This window comes from Phascolarctos cinereus, unplaced genomic scaffold, assembly GCF_003287225.1.
Source record: "Phascolarctos cinereus isolate Bilbo 61053 unplaced genomic scaffold, phaCin_HiC Scaffold_2;HRSCAF=192, whole genome shotgun sequence".
Taxonomy (NCBI): Eukaryota; Metazoa; Chordata; class Mammalia; order Diprotodontia; family Phascolarctidae; genus Phascolarctos; species Phascolarctos cinereus.
Window position 1 is genome coordinate 91,500,014 of NW_027555625.1, and position 20,033 is coordinate 91,520,046.

The 20,033-nt window shown below is 37.3% G+C and overlaps 1 protein-coding gene across 3 annotated transcripts in view; it reads right to left on the bottom strand.

Annotated features, from left to right (window-relative positions):
* The window catches only part of SRBD1 (S1 RNA binding domain 1), a 319,328-nt gene that overhangs the window by 127,586 nt on the left and 171,709 nt on the right, over positions 1-20,033 (bottom strand). For all 3 annotated transcript variants that reach the window (XM_021001269.2, XM_021001268.2, XM_021001267.2), the window contains one exon: positions 602-684. In XM_021001269.2, the coding sequence (XP_020856928.1) occupies positions 602-684 (83 nt within the window). The remainder of the gene's footprint in view (positions 1-601; positions 685-20,033) is intronic.

Genomic DNA, 20,033 nt, shown 5'->3' on the forward strand with positions numbered 1-20,033 from the left:
TATCATTATAACAACTACTACTACTACCATTTATATAGTGCCTACTATGTGCACAATGCTAAGTAGTCTACAAATATCTCATCTGTACTAACTTGTGAACTACAAAACTGGAAAAAAATAAACGTTTTCCCACAACGCCTAATGACAAAACAAATAACTATATCAACACCTTTTATGTAAATCACTGAAACACAAGAAAAAGTGTCTAGTGTCCTAAGTTAACAACCTCTTCCCAGAAGATCAATAATTCATCCTCATTTACACAAGAGCCAACTTTTCTCCTTTTCCCCACAACCACTATAATGATGTGAAAAGAAGGGTCTACATATCAAGTTACTAGTCTGATCTAATGTTTTTAATAGACTATAAATCTGACTGCAGTCATTTCTAAGTTTCAATCATAACCTTTAAAAAACAAAGGATAAGGGGGAAAATCTCCCCATGATGACTTATAAATATTAGCTACCAATTCCATACCAATCTTTGAAAATGGGAATCGACTTTGTGACCCTTAATTTGCACATTTTGGATTTGGGTGTAATTTGAAAGACTGATAGATTTCTTAAATTTCTCTTAAATTAAAAGCTCCACATTGCTTTACCTGATACATTCCAACTCCAATGTGCTTCGGCTCAATTTTCACTAGCTCAGCTAACGGATCTTGTACACGTCTTGCTATGGAAACTGAAAAAACAGAATTAGAAAACAAGTGTGGTTTAATGTGAAAAGCAGTACTGGATAATTACTCACTAGTATTTAAAAGTGATGTAAGTGCTTAATCGTTTCCCCCCATTCTCCCAAAAAGAACCCAACAATTTAGTTGGAGAATTCTAACTAATGGCAGAGCATTCTCTTTTTATCATACAAAGAGAAAATATTAGATTATGATGAAGATACAATTTAAAAATTAACTCCCAGCATAGCAAACTCAGGCATTGCCTAATACAACTAAATAAGATTTCGGATCAGAACAATAAGAAAAAGTCTATAATGTATTCTTCTTTTTCATCCTTAATGCATAATGCATATGCTTATGTTAAAGAATGACAACTCAGATTTATACAATGCTTTATGCACAACAGCCCTGTGTGGGAGGAAGACGGTAAGGGCATTATTAACTCCATTTTACATGTGGGGGACAGGGACTGTACCTGTGATTTGATTGGTACAGACAAATCAGGAGGGAACATTCTGAGTACCAGTGCAGGTTGGTACATTTTCTTCAACTTACGAGTCTGAGGAAATGGCCTAGGGCAATGAGAAGTGAAGTGGCTTGTCTAGGGTCAAATAGCCAGAAGTAGGACTTGAGATCAGCTCTCTAGCCACCACATCAAGCTGCTTCTCCCTCATTTTATAATAATTAACTGAGTCCCCAATAGAAGGACTGACATACCCAGGATCACACAGTCAGAAATAGTAGAGCAAAAACTTCAACAGAGACACTCCAGACTCCAAGTTCAGTGTTCTTTCCACTACACTATGCTTCTCGTTCCAGCATAGGACATGAGTGAAGAAATAGTAGAAACATGGTCAATAGGTAAGAAGAAACATCAAATGAGTATCTGAGAAGTACTGTAAACATAGGAGTCAACAGTCACTTATTGTTATTATCTGCCAGGCACTTTGTTAAATGCAGGAGATACAAGTAAAGGCAAAAAGATGATCTCTGCTCTCAAAGGGCTCACATTCTAATGATATAAACAACATATAAATAAGTCTCTCTCTCTCTCTCTCTCTCTCTCTCTCTCTCTCTCTCTCTCTCTCTCTCTCTCTCAACTTTGAAACCCTTAAAAACTAATCAGTACAACTTGACCATGATTCCACAGAACAGATAATGAAGCACACTATGCACCTCCTCACAGAAAAGTGATTGAGAGGCACAATAAGACAGTTTTCCAGAAATGTCCAATATGTGACTTGGTTCGCTCTACTATGCATACCTATTACACGCGTTTTGACTTTTTTTTTTTTTAATGTGGAGGAGGGCAAGACAAGAAAGGCGAGGGGCTTGGGAACAAGACTGCCATAAAAAGAAAATGAAAAGGGGCAGCTAAGTGGTGCAATGGATAGAGCACCAGTCCTGGAGTCATGAGAACCTGAGTTCAAATTTAATCTCAGACTCATGACAGTCATGTGCTGTGTGACCCTGGGCAAGTCACCTAACCCCAAAAAACGAACATTAAAAAATAATAATAAAAAAAAGAAAGAAAAGAAAGACGGATTTCACTGAAGATTAACAACAACAAAATACAGAAAACACCTGAAAGCTGTAAGGAGCTACAAACAGGACAGTTTTGAAAGTTATGCATCAAATTTATTAGTTAGTTATAAAGAAAAGCTTCATGTAGAAATTTTCTTCTATTCTACTATATATTGAAATGTTCATTTTACTTGTATTTGTTAAATTTGGAATTTTTAAAAATTGAAAAATTCTAAAAGAAAAAAAAGAAAATATATAGGAAGGTTTCAAGAAGGCAGCACTTTAGATAAATTATCAATTAATGAACATTTATTAAGTACTTACTATTGCAAGGAACTATGCTAAAGAAAGATTAAGAAGTAATAAAGAATAAGAATTCCTCATATCCCCAGCACCCAATCTACTATGTGGCATCTGACAGATAATTAATAAATGCTTAATGAGTTGTTCTGAATTCAACTGAATTAAAATACATTCTAGTAAGGAGGGGATGACATTCTAGAATGCATGTCCTTACTCTCACAAAGGTCTGGCTTCCATCAGATGACACTGAACCCCTGGCCATCCTCTCTAGCACAGCTATACAGTCTCTCAGATCCTTCCAACACACTGTACAGGCCCAGAACCCCAGCGCCAATTCTAAACTCTCCTACCTTAACTATCACTCAGCAAAATCTACTCCTTTTAAGTTCACACAATTAAAATTTTCTACCACATTCAGATCATGGAGGATGTTGTACAACAGACCACAGGCCATTCAACCCCCTTTCTCAAGGAGTTCAGCCAGTACCTAGATCACTGTTTTCTTCTCTTACCATACCCAGGTCCTTTAAATGAAGGACATTCAAGTCACTGCTCCATTCAAACTCTCTAACCTCCCAATTCTTCTACCTTTTCCAGTTACTACACATTCCATCTCAGTCACACATAGGGATGTTCATATCCCAAGTATTACCATTAACTACAAGTGATCCCTTCCTGGGTCCATAATTCTTGATATCACTTTGTTTGACCAATAACCATCTACCACTGCCTCTCTCCCTATGCTCTGCATTTATTCTTCAGGCTAAGGTCTAATTAAAGCACACTTCAGTATTTTCTCAAGCCATTTCCCTGTCTCTGATTGCAATTTCCTCCCTTCCCAAACTGAACTTCACAGTTAGCCAATTCAAGATCACACTGTCCTCTTCTCTAGAATATCTTGAAACTATGTTTTTTTGATACTCATCATTTGCCAACCTTAGCTCCGGCATATTTCTGCCACCACCTCCTCTACTCCTCACATGTGGCTGAACATAGCTAGAGGAAGTTATACAAATGTGCTAATTAATCCACCACAAATTCATGTTATCTAACTTCAACTGGGCCTTCACTGCAGCAAGGTAATACTTTTATTCTTCCCTAATAGATCCTTATCTCACAAACTACAGAAGCTACTCTACTTTTCTGTCCTCAAGTCTCCCATACCTCCCGTACGCACAAATCTATCAGAGAACCTTTCTGGATGCCTATAAATACTAATCTCTACTCCCCCACCTCCTTACCCCTGCAACTACCTGTATTAAACTAGCACACTAGTTATACGATCCTGAGCAGGTTACAACTACACTCAGCTTCATTTTCCTCATCATTAAAATGGAATGAAAATAGAACCTATATCAGAAGTATCAAACGCTTCAGAGTGAAGCAAGAATCTAATAAAAATGCATTTGAAAAATATTTAGTTGGCTGGTTGTTGTCCTTCATACTTGAAGATTACCAAATTAACATCACTATGTTGGGGTCAAGGTTTATGGTCCAATTGGCTGATCAGATCAATACAAGTTCAGATGGCTCTAACACAAGTTGAGCACAACTAATCCATATAAACAGTGGAGTGGAGATACCTCTGAATTTATGCATCTCACAATTCTTTTGAACCACTGTACTTCTGCTTTGCTCATTAGAGCACATTGCCTTCTTTGATGCAGGCACACCATGCTGGACAATTTTGTGCCAGCATCTCCCATAACATGTAATCAATTCCAAAATTCTTCAAAGTGACCTTGACAGTGTCCTTGTATTGCCTCTTCTGACCTCTGTGTGAGCACCTGCCTCATGTGAGTTCTCTGTAAAATAGTCTTTTAGGGAAAGGTACATTTCACATTCAAACAACATGACCAGTCCATTTGAGTTGCATTCTCCACAGCAGAGTCTGAATGCTTAGCAGTTCAGCTCAAGAAACGACCTCAGAGTTTAGCACCTTATCTTGCCAGGTGATCTTCAGAATCTTTCTAAGACAATTCAAACACCAGTAATTCAGTTTCCTTGCATGGTGCTGGTATATTGTCCAGGTTTCACAGCATTCAACAATGAGGTCAGCATGATGGCTCTTTAGACCTTCAGTTTGGTAGGTAGTCTAATACCTCCTCTCTCCCACACACTTTCCTTTGGAACCTCCCAAACACTGAGCTAGCTCTAGCAATGTGTGCGCCAACCTGATCATCTCTATGTACATTCGTGGAAAGTGTACTGCCAAGATAAGTGAACTTATCCACAGCATTCAAAATTCCTCCATTTGCTGTAACCAATGGTTCCATGTATAGATGTGTGACGCTGGCTGATGGAAAACCTCTATTTTCTTGGTGTTAATTAGTAGGCCAAAATTAGCACAAACAGCAGAGAACTGATTCATACTCTACTGCATCTCAGCCTCAGAGGCTACACTGATTGCACAATTATTTGCTGTTGTGTTTTGCTTTTGTTTTTGTTTTAAGTGAGGCAATTGGGATTAAGTGACTTGCCCAGAGTCTCACAGCTAGGAAGTATTATGTGTCTGAGGCCATATTTGAACTCAGGTCCTCCTGATTTCAGGGCCAGTGCTCTATCCACTGTGCTGCCTAGCTGCCCCCACAATTATCTGCACACAAAAAGTCACACACCAATTCTCTCTCCACTTTAATCTTGGACTACACCCCTTTCAAGTTAAATAATTGACCATCAGTGCAGTAGCTAACCTTGATGTCATTTTTTTCCTCACTGAAAGTGTCTGACAGCATCACACTAAAAAGAAGGGGAGCGAGATACACACAAATATAAAAACAAAGATCAGAAGTAGAATTTGTTAGGGAAAGTATATGTCTGTGTAGGTATGTGTGTACATACAGGTGTAGGTGTATCTATATATCTATATATCAATATATCCGTGCTTAATTGTAGCCTTCTTGGGGGGTAGACAAACTAAAAAGCACACAGCAGAGAACAAAAGAAAACTAACAAGGAAGCAAAGATGGACAACTCCCAACATAACACATAATATTTATTATATAGGCTTTCTTGAAATGGAGATTTATTGCTATATATTTTGAATTCTCTCTTACATTCTACTGTGCACATGACATGCTTTTTTATTCTATTCTAATTTTGTATTTATGCTTCTTTTTCTTTTCTTACTGTGTATTTTAAGTTTCAGTAATATGGGGGGGGTGCGCACACACGCAAATAAAGAAAAGGCATGGGAGCAAGCACACTCCACTGATGACTGGGAAAGCACAAGAGCACTGTCCATTATCCAGAACCCACGCAAGCACGCCTTTCATGATGATGTACATTTTTTTGTTTAAACAACAGGATAGGGTCCCTGCCTAGCACAGCAGCAGGATAGGGTTAGGTTAAGTGAAGCAGACAACTTTAGGCCATCTTTTCTAACTCCCTCCTCATGCCAGGAGGTGAGCAGTATGGTCCTTTAAAAGACTGCTCAGATACCCAGGGGGCTGCCAAATGCCACTGCTGCTTCAGTCCAGTGAGAAGATGGCCCTCTGGCCTGGGACAGCTGTATGCAGGATTGCGACTACAGCTCCCAGTGTATCTGCAGCTGCTGCTTCATCACTTGCCTGTCACCACAGGATTCTGAGGTAGGTAAAAACGTTAAAATGGTACGGGTGATGTCTTTTGATTCATGCATAAATTGAATTTAAGTGAGACAGAGTTAAGTGCAGTCACTGGCCTCATTCTCTCTTCCAGAGTTACCAGTGTCCAGTGGCAAAACAGAAGTCAAGACAATTGGTGATGTCTCGGGATGCAATGGATAACCCTGATGTCACTGATATTTAACTGAGCTCTTAGCACTCTTCAGCACCTGCTTCCACTGCCTTCATGTGAACAAACTGCTCACATCCACCCATTCTACCACGGGAAGTCTTCATATGTTTCAGGCATATACCCCTGTCTTACCAACAGGTTTGAGGTCCCTTGGTTACCCTCAACCTGGTTTAGTCCATTTGCTGAAATGAACAGTGTAGCTGCTGTGCATGCTATAGCTTCTTGAAGCCACAGGTAAGAATTGGGTAAAAAGTGGACACCAAAAGTGTAAAGCAGCCCTGAAAAAGGGCTTGGCAGCCCTCACACCAGAGGAGCTAATCTTTCCTGAACACCCTGTACAACCTGGGAAATATTTAACAAAATAAAAATATGATATAAGATAGATAATGTTAATATGTGGTTGTGTAGGTCAGTATGTTGCTCCCAATAATCTTCATTATGGCATAGTGGTCTCCATTTCTATGTGAGTTTGACACCACTGACCTATATCACAGGGTTGTTGTAAGGATAAAATGAGACTGTAAAGTACATTGCAAGAAAGAAAAAAAGCACTGTGCACACCTTAAAGCACTATATAAATGTCAGATATCATGAATTTATTCTTCTTTTTTATTCTTTTAGATTATATACTTGTTCTCACCTCCATTACATGTAAGGTTCCTGAGAGCAGGGATTAATTTATTGTTTGCATTTGTATTCTCAGTACCTAATAAAGTAACTGAAACATAGTAGGTGTTTCATTCAATGTTTACTAAATGACTGCTTGATTAATGGATGAAGAGAACAACAAATTTGTGCAACACTTAGTATTTACTTTGGTTGGAAAAGTGTAACAAACCAAGGACAGGTGATAATGAGAAAGGAACTTAAATCACTAATTTTCCTGATATAGAGGAATCCTAGATGGCAAAATCCCCTCTACTAATGCAGGTCAGAATCTTCCCTCAACATACAGTTTAACAGCCTAGAGCATTGGGAAGGTGACTTGTTCAGGGTCACATAGCCCCAGAGTCAGGGATATGTGCAAAGAACAGTAACATGAAATAAGGCTGGAAAGGTTGGTGAGAGCCACAATGTGCTGAGCTTAAGTCTAAGATTAGGAATCTACAGTTTGTCCTAGAAGCAATATGAAGAAAGTAAATCAAGGTGGCGCAATGGATAGAGTGTGGGGCTTGGAATTAGAAAGATTATCTGCATAAGTTCTCATCTGGCCTCAGACACTTACTAGCTGTGTGACCCTGGGCAAGTCACTTCACCCTATTTGCCTCAGTTTTTCATCTGTAAAATGAACTAGAGAAGGAAATGGCAAATCACTCAGTATCTTTGCCAAGAAAACTTCAAATGGGGTCACAAAGAGTCAGACACAACAACAGAAAAACAAACAAACCAAAAAAAAGCCTTTCAAAGAACTGACATGGACAAATTTGCGACTCTAGAAGATGATTTTTGCAGCTGTGTGGAGGATATATTGGAGAAAAGAGAACAATGCATAGTCAAACTGGTTAACTATACAGGGTCAAGAAAATGAAGGGAAGCGAAAAGGACAAAACTGGTGTGATGGACAGAGGATATGGAGGGAAATGGAGAAAGGAAAAAAGATACAGAGAGGGAGAAAGAGAAAGGGAGAAAGGAACAAAGAGGCAGAGACAAAAACAGAAAGCAGGGGAAGGGGGCAGACAAACATTGGAGGCCTCCGAGAGGATGAAAAAAATGGAAAGAGAACAATTTTACAAAGAAAGAGGAGAAAGAGAAAAAATAAAAAAGAATCAGACAGATGATGAAGATGACATATAAACTGTGTTGACTTTCAGGAGCTAAAGTAAAGATGCAAGACAAATGAGTGAAGAAGGCTAATGACCTTGGGGTGTTATGGTGCTGGAGGGGGTGTCAATGTGTATATTCAGGGGTACTGGGACAGAAAAAAACACTGTGACACAACTATTAAATTCCTTTGAAAAAGAGGGTGAGTGACCTGGAAAACAAAAACTCTGGACAATAAAAATCTGTGAAAGAATGTTGGGATTGGATTCAGGGGAGAAATGGCCACCCTCTCCATTACTAATTTTTTCATGTTCCCTAACACACTGACCAGGAGCAAGTCTAAATATTCTTTGCTCCCCCTACCACTTGGACATCTCTCCCCATTATTATTCTACATTTTTATCTATGTTAGGGCCATCTTCACCTCTGGTGCTTACTATGGGATCATGAGGAAGTCACTTAATCTCTCTGACTTGTCACTTTCACCATTGATAAATGATGTACTAGCAGCCTTAGAATCTATCATATAGGGTTGTTGTGAAAATCAAACAAAAAATTACATCTCCTGCCTTCATTTGTTTGCACAGGAATTTCCTTATGATTGGAATGAAATTCTCTCTTCATTTCCACTTTTTAAAATCTCTAGCTTCACCTGAGACTGTTGTATGTCACCACCTACAGGAAATCTTTACTGAGCCCATTACTTGTTTATTTTTTCTCTGTCCTCAAACTATAGGTATATTTGTTAACATGTTATCTTTCTGAAGTTAAATGTAAATTTTACTTATCCCCAGGAATAGTACAATGCATTATATATAGTATGCATTTAATTGCTGGTTTGATTGGATTGGTAAAATAAGTGTCCTGTTATCACTATTATTATTATTGCCATTGACATCACCACAATCATCAGCCACAACAAGCATTATTAAGCACCTACTATGTGCCGGACACTATGCTTCATCTTGGTTGACATTAATACTTAATCATGAGTATTAAAGGAGTATAAAATAAGAGTTTACAATTTATAGAAAGAGGAACTATCAGCTGATTGGGGTCTATGACCTACATCGTCTTTACATTTTTATTCTTTCTTCTAAATTAGAACTGATTCTAATATTTCCTCTAAGCTAATAAATGAATTTCTACTTAAAGAAAATATGCATTATATAAAGGTGTAAGATTTCTAAATACAATAGCTCACAAGACTTCAGTCTTTATTGTTTCCAATTTGTGAAGAGAGGCAGGAAGAAGGAAGTAGAAGAGGAAGAACTAGGTTCAAATCCTACCTCACAGACTCATTAGCTGAGTGACTGAGAACAAGTCAGTAAATTATGAGGCTATTTTCTCATCTATAAAAGAAGGAAAACAATAGTACTATTTCAGAAGGGTATTGCAAAAAAAAAGATAACTCATACTTTTGAAATCTTAAAATGCTATATAAAGAATAGTGAAGATGATTACACTTTTTAAAAGTTTCTACTATGGGGGCAGCTATGTGGCACAGTGGATACAGCATTGGCCCTGGACTCAGGAGGACCTCAGTTCAAATCCCACCTCAGACACATAACTCTCAATAGCTGTGTGACTTGGGGAAAGTCACTTAACCCCAACTGCCTCATCAAAAAATAAAATAAAATAAAAATTTCTACTATGTATAAAGCAATAAAGATACAAAATCAGGAATGAAACAGTCCCTGTTCTTGAGGAGCTTACAATCTATCAAGGGAGGGAGGGAGGGAGGGAGGGAGAGAAGAAAGGAAGGAAAGAAAGGAGGGAGGAACTGGAGAATGGATTATAAAGCAAGTACTAAGTGCCAAGCCCTATAGTAAGTATTTTACAGCTATTGTTCTATTTAATCCTCACAACAACCCTGGAGGATAAGTACTATTTATTATCCCCATTTGATAGTTAAGGAAATTGAAGCAGAGTTTATGCGATATGCCTAGAGTCACTTAGTGAGGAAGTGTCTGAGGCCAGATTTAAACTCAAGTCTCCCTGATTCCAGAACAAGTATTCATTCTATTGACTATGCCTCATACAAGAGCACATGTGCATGTGTGCATGCATGCACACACATGCACACACGCACGCATGCATGCCCACACACACAAAATATGTATTCCCACAGATATACACAAAATATACAGACATACACAAATCTGGGGAGGAAGGAAATAGGAACTGGGAGAAACAGGCTAGGTATCATATAGCAGGTTAAACTTGAGGTAAGCCGTAAAGGATACTACAGATTGTCTCAGACTCAGGGATAAGGAGGGAATATATTACAGGCAATGGAGAAAACCATTGCAAAGGCACATGTATCCCCTCCATCCCACCAAAAAAAAAAAAGACCAGAATAATAAAAGTGCAGGAGATCAAGCCATACAATGATTAAAGAACTCAGACTGTTTAACACAGAGAAAAGAAGAATTCGAGGGATATGACAACTACCTTCAATTACCTAAAAAGGTTGTCATACAGAAGAGGATTAGATTTAGGCTCACAGATCTAGAGTCAGAAGGGACCTCAATTAAAGCAAACCCCTCGCTTTAAGGCCCAAGGAAAATTATGCCCATAAAGGTCAACTGGCATGCCCAAGATCTCACAAATAGCAAGAACACTGTGTCTTGGTCACAGTGGCCAGAACTAAAAGAAATGGGTGGATATTACAGAGCAACAGATTTGAAGTCTCAAAAAATTATTAACAATTAAAGCTCTCCAAAAGTAGAATGAGACTGTCTAGGGAAATGACAGGTTCCCCTTCACTGAAGGCCATCAAAGAAAAGCTAAAGGTCACAGGTCAGGGATACTGTAAAGGAGGAAGTCCTATTTAGGGATGTGTTAGACTAGATCAGTGGTGCCAAACTCAAACCGAAACAGATTCCAGCAGGCTGCATATTGACTTAGAAAACCAAAAACTAACATTATCTATATAGTAATGCGTTTTAATTTATTTTGTTAAACATTTCCCAATTATGTTTTAATCTCATTCAGTTTTTCAGGGCTCAAACAGCTGGGAGGCAAGATTGACACATCTAGAATAGGTAACTTTGTAATTCCCTTTCAAATCTAAGATTCTATGAAATTGGCAACCCAACTGCAGGGAGAATCTCAGAAGTCTGGGGCGAGAAGGAGCACTGGCATAGCAGAGCTTGTGGCGGTGGTACACAAGGAACCCTCCTCACAGTGCCAAGGCAGAAAAGAAAGTTTGTGGTCACTCACCGACCAAAGCACAGGCCAAGAGAGGAATAAACACCTCTCCTTAGATCATACCACCTTGGAAGAAATGAAAACTTATAGGTCTCTAGAAATATCTCTAAAAACATCTGTACAAAACCCCTGAAACTTGGGACATTACACCCTCCACACTGAAAGCAGAACCTTACCTTAACAAAGAGTTAAAAAGTTAAGTAATTATTGACTACGAAAATGAGCAAAGAGCAGGAAAAAAATTCAAATTACAAAATCCTACCTTGGTCACAAGAACAATCAAAACATACAACCAGAAGAAGACAACAAAGTCAAATCTCCTACATCCAAAGCCTCCAAGAAAAACATGAATTGGTCTCAGGCCACAGAAAAGCACAAAAAGGATTTTGAAAAGCAAGTGAGAAGTAGAGGAAAAACTGGAAAGGGAAATGAGTGAGATGCCAAGAAAATGACAAAAAACGAATCAACAGATTGCAAAAGGAGACCCAAAAAAATACTGAAGAAAATAACACCTTAAAAAATAGATTAGCCCAAATGGCAAATTAAGTCCAAAAAGCCAATGAGGAGAAGAATGCCTTAAAAAGCAAAATTGGCCAAATGGAAAAGGAGGTCCAAAAGCTCACTGAAGAAAACAATTTTTTAAAAAATCAGAATGTAGCAAATGGAAGCTAATGACTCTATGAGAAATCAAGAAGAAATAAAACAAAACCAAAAGAATGAAAAAAAATAGAAGACAATGTGAAATTTCTCATTGGAAAAACAACTGACCTGGAAAATAGATCCAGGAGAAATAATTTTAAAATTATCGAACTACCTGAAAGCCATGATCAAAAAAAAGAACCTAGACATCAGCTTTCAAGAAATTATCAAGGAAAATGTCCCTGATATTCTAGAACCAGAAGGTAAAATAAAAATTGAAAGAATCCACAGATCACCTCCTGAAAGAGATCCCCAAAGGAAAATTCCCAGGAATATTATAGCCAAATTCCAGAGTTCCCTGGTCAAGAAGAAAATACTGCAAGCAACCAAAAAGAAACAATTCAAGTACTGTGGAGCCACAATTAAGATAACATAAGATTTAGCAGCATCTACATTAAGGGATCAGAGGGCTCAGAATATGATATTCTGGATGTTAAAGGAGATAAGACTAAAACCAAGAATCACCTACTCAAAAAAACTGAGTGTAATCAATGAGGGAGAAAAATTGATATTCAATTACATAGAGGAATTTAATGCATTGTTGAGAAGCCAGAGCTAAATAGAAAAACTGACTTTCAAATACAAGACTAAAGAGAAGCATGAAAAGGTAAACAGGAAAGATAAATCATAAAGAGCTTTTTAAAGCTGAACTATTTACATTTCTACATAGAAAGGTGATATTTGTAACTCATGAGACCTTTCTCAGTATTAGGGTAGCTGGAAGGAATATATCTAGACAGAGGGGAAAGGATGAGTTGAATATGAAGGGAAGATACCTAAAAAATAAAATTAAGGGGTGAGAGAGGGGAATCTACTGGGAGAAGGAGAATGGGAGATTTAGAATGAGGTAAATTATGTCACATAAAAGAGGCAAGAAAAAGCTTTAGGAGAAGGGGAGAGGTGAGAGGGAACAAGTGAATCTTAACTCTCATCGGATTTGGCTTAAGGAGGGAATAACATATACACTCAATTGGGTATGGAAAGCTATATTACTCCACAAGAAAATAGGGGGCAAAGGGATAAAGGAGGGATATGTGATAGAAGGGAGGGCAGACTGGGTGAGAGGGTAATCAGAAGCAAACATTTTTGAGGAGGGACAGGATCAAAGGAGAGAACAGAATAAATGGGGGGGGGAATAAGATGGGGGGAATATAGTTAGTCTTCTACAAGATGATTATTATGAAAGTGTTTTGCATAACTCAATGAGGGTGGGTGGGGAGAGAGGAAGGGAGAGAATTTGTAACTCAAAGTTTTAAAAAATCAATTGTTTAAAAATTGTTTTTGCATGCAACTGGGAAATAAGATACTCAGGCAATGGAGTATAGAAATCTATCTTACCCTACAGGAAAACAGAAGAGGAATGGGATAAGAGAAGGGGGAAGTGAGGGAGAGATAATAGAAGGGAGGGCAGATTGCGGGAAGGGGTAATCAGAATGCATGCCATCATGGGGTGGGAGGACGGGAGAGATGAGGAGAAAATTTGGAATTCAAAATCCTGTGAAAGTGAATAAAGAAAACTAAAAATAAACAAATTTTTAAAAAATAAGTTAAAAAATTTTTAAATATAATTTTTAAAAATTTATCTCATAATGGCAGCTAGGTGACACAGTAGATAGAGCACCGGTCCAAGTCAGGAGGACCTGAGTTAAATTCAGCCTCAGACCAAACACTTGATACTTACAAGCTGTGTGACCCTGGGCAAGTCACTTAACCCCAACTGCCTAAAAAGAAAAAAAAATTATCTCATAATTTGGAAACCTTCCATCCATCTAGCAAAGTGCCTGGCACAAAGAAGGTACTTAATAAATACTTTATTGATTACTAATTGACCTGACAAAACAATAGGGCACACAGAGAGGAACCAAGGTAAGGAAGTTTAGTGGATAGTGGATCAAGTCACTTCGACAGGTATTTATTAAGTATATCTTTTACACTCAACACCAGAGACATCTTCCCAATGTCTGAGAATACATTTCTGCTCGTCAATGCCCAAAGAATATTTTGGCAAAAAGGAATACCTTCTGTTTGGGAAGAAATTTCTTTGGGAACACCTAGAGCAGTGAAGTATAGTGGAAAGCATATCACCACTGAAGTCCAGAGACTTAAATTTGAAGGAGTTCTCGTTCTTATGCAGAGTAAAGCAAATCACTTCACAGCATGATTTTAGACCTAAACATTAGCCAATAATAGGTGACATTTATATAATGCTTAAAGGTTTGCAAAATCCTTTCTATACATTATCACTCAGTCCACCAATAAATATTTAATAAGTGCCTACTATGTGCCAGGTTCTGTGCTAAGCACTAGGGATACAAAATGAGGCAAAAGACAAGCTCCTTCCACCAGAAGGAGTTCACAGTCTAATGGGGGAGAAAACAAGCAAAAAAAAAACCATATAAAATGAGCTAAACACAATATAAATAGGAAATAATTAAAAGAGGTAAGGCACTAGAATTGAGAGGGGTTGGGAAAGGCTTCCCGTGGGAGACGGGATTTTAGTTGGGGCTTGAGAGCCTGAGGGACTGAGTGAACTTGACGGTAACAGGGAAGGGGCAGCAGTCAAGGTTCTAGGGTTGTTAGGGGAAAAGATAATGGATTCAGTTTTAGGCTTGCTGAGTAGATATCAAGTGGACATCCTGTTCAAGATGCCTGAAAGGTTAACTGGAGATGTGAGAATGGAATACTGCAAAAGAGTACGGGCAGGATAGGTAGATCTAAGAAGTATCAGCATGGACATTATAATTAAACCCATGGGAGGTGATGAGATAGATCAGCAAGTGAAATATTGTAGAGGGATAAGAGAAAAGAGTAGAGGAAAGAACCCTGTGGCATAGCAAGAATTAAAGGATGACCAAGGAGACTGAGTCATCAGGAGAAGCCTGACTCCAGTAACAGCTAGAAGAGAAAAGATTTAAGCTGAAGTGAAGTCTGTTGCCTATGGAACAAAAATTGCAGAGAACACAGTGGAAGGGGTGGCTGGCATTTATTTGGAACTTCAAGGTAGGAAGGCTGAATGGGATGGAAAAGGGACAGGGTAGTATAGGATGGAGAATGAAAGCTTGGATGATAACCTACAGATTTTCAGAATCATAGGGATGTGTAAAGTATGACCTGGTGTGAAAATGCTCTCACTGAGCATCATAACAACCCTATGAGATAGGTACTAATACAACATCTATTTTTCAGATAAAAAACTGAGGTTCAGAAAGGTTAAAGGCTTTGGCCTGGGTCACAAAACTATAACCTAAAGTGGACTAAACCAAGGTCTTCCTGATGCTAAATTCAAGGCCTTTACTGGACAAGTGAGGAAAACAAGGAATAGAGAGTTGAAGAAAGGAAGCAATAGAAAGAAGAGATAGATGGATAAAAGGAAAGAAAAGGGAAGGAAGAAAAGAAGGGAAAGGAAAAGAATTCATATTTTTATAATTCTTTTCCTTGGAGGGTATATTCTTCAACTTAAGAGGGAAGAGAAGCCAAGGGAAAGGAAAGAGACCAAAATTAAATCTTGAGTTTTTACTTTCACTTTTGGGAACCCAGAGACTGATAACTGGTAGAAAGAAGTTCTGCTCAACTACCAATTTATGATTAACTCATTTTGACATATGCAGTTATTTATATGGATTAAATGGTGTCTAAAAATATTATACTCATTCATATTAAATTATAAAATATCTGAAAAATTACTTGTTGAATTTAGAAATATTCTTTTAAAATAAAAACATTTGCATAACTCTCATCTTTAATACAATATCAACTCCTGTTAAGAAGCATAAATTTCTAACACATAAAAAAGTAACCCATGAAACTTATTCTTCTAATGCACTCAAAATTAAGTAATTCCCATATGGATTTGTTATAATTTTATTCTATGATCAATAATTAAGTTTCCAGAGTCTAAAAGGCTATCCTGTTGACTTGAAATTCACTTCCTTTTTAAAAAAAAATACAATAAAATATACAATAGACATTTGATTAAGTTTCTTTCTCTCTAGGTCAGGATTTGTGACATAATTTTGAATTACAATGTATCTTCCTTGATGGAATTAAATTATGTAACTTATTTTAAGGAACTAAGCAAGAGTAGCATGTTCTAAAAATTTTAGCAAGCTATTAAATTCTTGTTTTAAAAATTCACTTTCATAAGTATATTAGAAAATGGGAATAAGGTACCTGGGCTCAGAAGAGGGTTAAAAAAAAAATCTTTATGCTAGCCAACTACACAAACAAAATAATGTGACTTTTATGAAAATTCTTTTTTCTTGCATAAGTCTTAATGGAGTTCTTATTTGTAACCCAAACTGTCAGAACTACAATTCTTGTAAAATAAAATTTCATTGTCTGACTGAAACAGCAGGCAAATTGGGAAAAATTTCTCTCATTAAAGCCTGACAAAAATGGCTGCAACTTATCTGTAACACCCAGGTTTTGTTATATGAAGCTAATTAATCAAAAAAATTGTTTTCTCCCATTTGTTCAAATTGAGAACTGTTCATTCAAATTTTGTCCATATAAGTCAAAAGAATAAATCACAGGGGTCCATCACCACCTCATGGATTTACTGTTGTCATTATTATTACCTGTGACTTTGTATTTGTAAAACAATAGGCTATTTTTTATAGATAGCAGTAATAAATAAAACATGTCTTATATGTGGATAAAATGACATAATACAACACTAAATGGCTCTGAAGACCAAGATACACAGTTTGGCAAGAGCCACAAAGAATACTGACCTTGTAACTGCCCAGAACAAGGGATATTACTATTTCAAAAGCCTATTCAGAGTTTTATCAGCAGAACATTCCAGGGCACACTCAATAAAGTTGTTTTAGAAAACTGTTATTCTAGATTTCATTTACAATTTTAAGAAAAAGGTTTGCACAGAGACTCTGTGCTAGCAATGTTTATCATTTCTAAAATGTGATTAGAAGCAATGTGACTTAAGGGAAGGTATGGTACTCATTGGATACCTGGTTTTAAAGATGTTTTCAAAAATGAAGTTCAGACAAGAAAACGTAAGAAAAAATATCTGACGCTGGATAAAAACATTCCCAAAACTCTGTACCTAGTTATTAGGTACCTGAGGAGCTGATATATATACAGGGTGATCAAGAAATCTTAATGCTGTCTGAAGCTTTAATAACAGTAAGACTGAACTAAGACTTTTGGAATGGCCACTATAAATTTGCTTCCCCCCCAAAAAAAAAAGGCTGATTATTTAAATTTTTAAAATATTGACAAATTTCCTACTAAAATTAAATATAACTATTGTGTTGCACAATAGGACCCACAAGAAAAAGTTAAATGGATAAAGATTAAGTAATCAAGATAACTAAGCAAAAGGATCACTTGTATTAATCCACTTGTCTGAGAGCATCTTCTAGAAATTGTCAAATATGCATAATGACAGGGTTCCCCATGTTGTTAAAATAAAAAAAAAATTCACAAAACTAAGTATAAAATTTTAAATAAACTATCAAATGATACATTTTTAAAGTTTATAACATTTATACTTTTGAAGTTATTAAAAACTTAAGACTGCACTAAGACATTAGGGACACCTTGTATATGTAAGAACCTCTTAAGGCCAAAAAAGATGGAATTGTTTGCCCAAAATCATACAGCTAGTTAGTGTCTCAGCTGGAAGTAGAACCCAGGATCTTCTAAGTCCAGTGTACTTTCAACTGTACCATGTTGTACTTGTTGAGTGAACGTATATGGAACTAAAAATATCTGTGAGAAAAAACACATATGCTTAAACAAGTATTTGACCACTGACTTTATGGAAGACACTATGCTGGTCAATTTTAGTGAGATACAAAGATGGAGTGTGGTATAGTTGAAGGTAAACTGGACTTAGAAAACCCTAGGTTCTAGGACTGGTTCTGACACTCACTAGCTGTGTAATCATAAGCAAATCACTTCATCTCTGAGACAACTAATGAAGCAGTGGATAGAGTGCTGGGCCTACAGTCAGGAACAACTGGATTCAAATCCATTCCCTGAGACTATCTGTGTAACCCTGGGCAAGTCTTTTAACTTATGTTTGAACTTATGTTCCCCAACAGTAAAATGGAGGTTAAGAACAGCACCTACTTCACAGGGTTGTTGTGAGGATCAAATGATCAAATGAGATAATATCTGTAAAAGTACTTAGGACAGAGTCAGACACATTTGTTGTTCTTTTGTCATTTCAGTTACGTTTGACGCTTTGGACCCTATTGGGATTTTCTTGGCAAAGATACTGGAGTGATTTCCTTCTCCAGGTCATTTTATAGAAGAGGAAACTGAAGCAAACAGAGTTAAGTGATTTGCCCCTGGGTCATACAACTAGCAAGTGTCTTGAGGCCAGATGTGAATTCACAAAGATGTCTCCCTGACTCCAAGCCTGACACTCTATCCACTGTGCCATCTAGCTGCCTCCTGGCATATAGTAAGTACTATATAAATGCTTATTTCTTCCTAAATGCTTATTTCTTTCCATCTTTTCACCCTCCCCATCCTGTGCCACAATATTTTCATATGCAAAATGAGGTTTTTGTTTTGCCATTCTAGATTTTAGGCATTACATATAGTCTCTGTTCTCAAGGCCTTGCCCTTTAGAACAGGAGCTAAGACTTGCACAGATACAAGACATTATAATAAAGTAGCATACAGATAGTACTGAAGTGTCCAAAATAGACAATGGGGATCCCAGAAGGTTTTGTTGAGGAAATCTGATATGGATCTTTAAGGCTGGATAGAATCTCAAAAAGAGAAGAGGACATTCCAGACAGGAGAAATTGCAGGGGAAAAACATAGAAGCAAATCAGTTAAATTAAACTAGAACTTATTAACAAGAGTGAAAGTCTGTTCAACTTGAGCTATGTCAAGACACTTAAGCAAAGACTTCAAAATAAGGGAAAAGCCATTTACAGCCCAGTACATCTGCCACTGTAGCTTCCTTCTTTTCAAATGACTGCTCCTCAATATAGCTCCCATCCCATAGCTTACCATTTCTCATCCTTGAGATGGACTGCTATGCCCCTGAGTATCAGAGGTCTCAACTATGACAGAACCAGGAGCCACTTAGCTGAATTTTTCCAAGGATATTAGGCTTGCAAAAATAATTGGAAAAGAACCAAAGGAAAGATTTCATCTAGTCCTCCATCTCCCCTAGCATTATTTGTTAAAAATTTTAAAAAGGGAAACTAAGGATTTCCTATGACATAGAACCTAGAAGTCACACTACCCTTATTCCTTCTGTCTTTCTATTTGGGTTATTGGACCAATTCACGTGAGTGGTAATGTTTACCAAGTTAGACGTCCAAGCAACATAGAAGAGAAAGATGAAAGGAAGAAAGCCTTTCAGTATAATCCTTCCTTCGGGTACTATTACTTCCTAATCACACGCGAATGCCAGCCAAACTGAACAACCTACTACTCCCCAAATTCACTCTATGGTTTCCTATCTTTGTTCTTTTGCTCCTGATTTCCCCTTTATCTTGAATGCACTCCCCCTCCAGCTGCACCTATTAAAAACCATTCCACCCCTTAAGGCCCAACTCAGATGTCATTTTTTTCATGAATCAATCACTCAATAAGCATTTATTAAGTTCCTACTTTGTGGAAGAAACCATCATTGATCATCTTAACCAGAAATAACTTCTTCCTGACAGGATCTTCCATAGTACATCATACCTCCTCTCTTAATAACTTACTTATGGTCATTTATGCTCCTGCTTTACCTCTACTGCTAGATTAAAACATCCTTTCATGGCAAGGACCACGTCTTCCACATAGTAAACATTTAAAAAACATGCGTAGAATGATGTTATGCATCTTTATTACCCCAGGGGCCTGACCCCAAAATAGATGTTGAATGAAGTGTTAATAGTGAAAACTGACAAGATGGAAGAGGTATAACAGAAAGAATATACTGAATCTGTTTTAAAGAAGTTTTTAAAAATTTAACAGTGAACTGAAAACTAATATATACATACAGGTAAATAAGTATTTTATATCTCTTATAGCACCGTATATGAATTTGTTAAATCTAAGAGCAACATAGTCTCTGTTAATATTTTAAGCTCATCAGAAA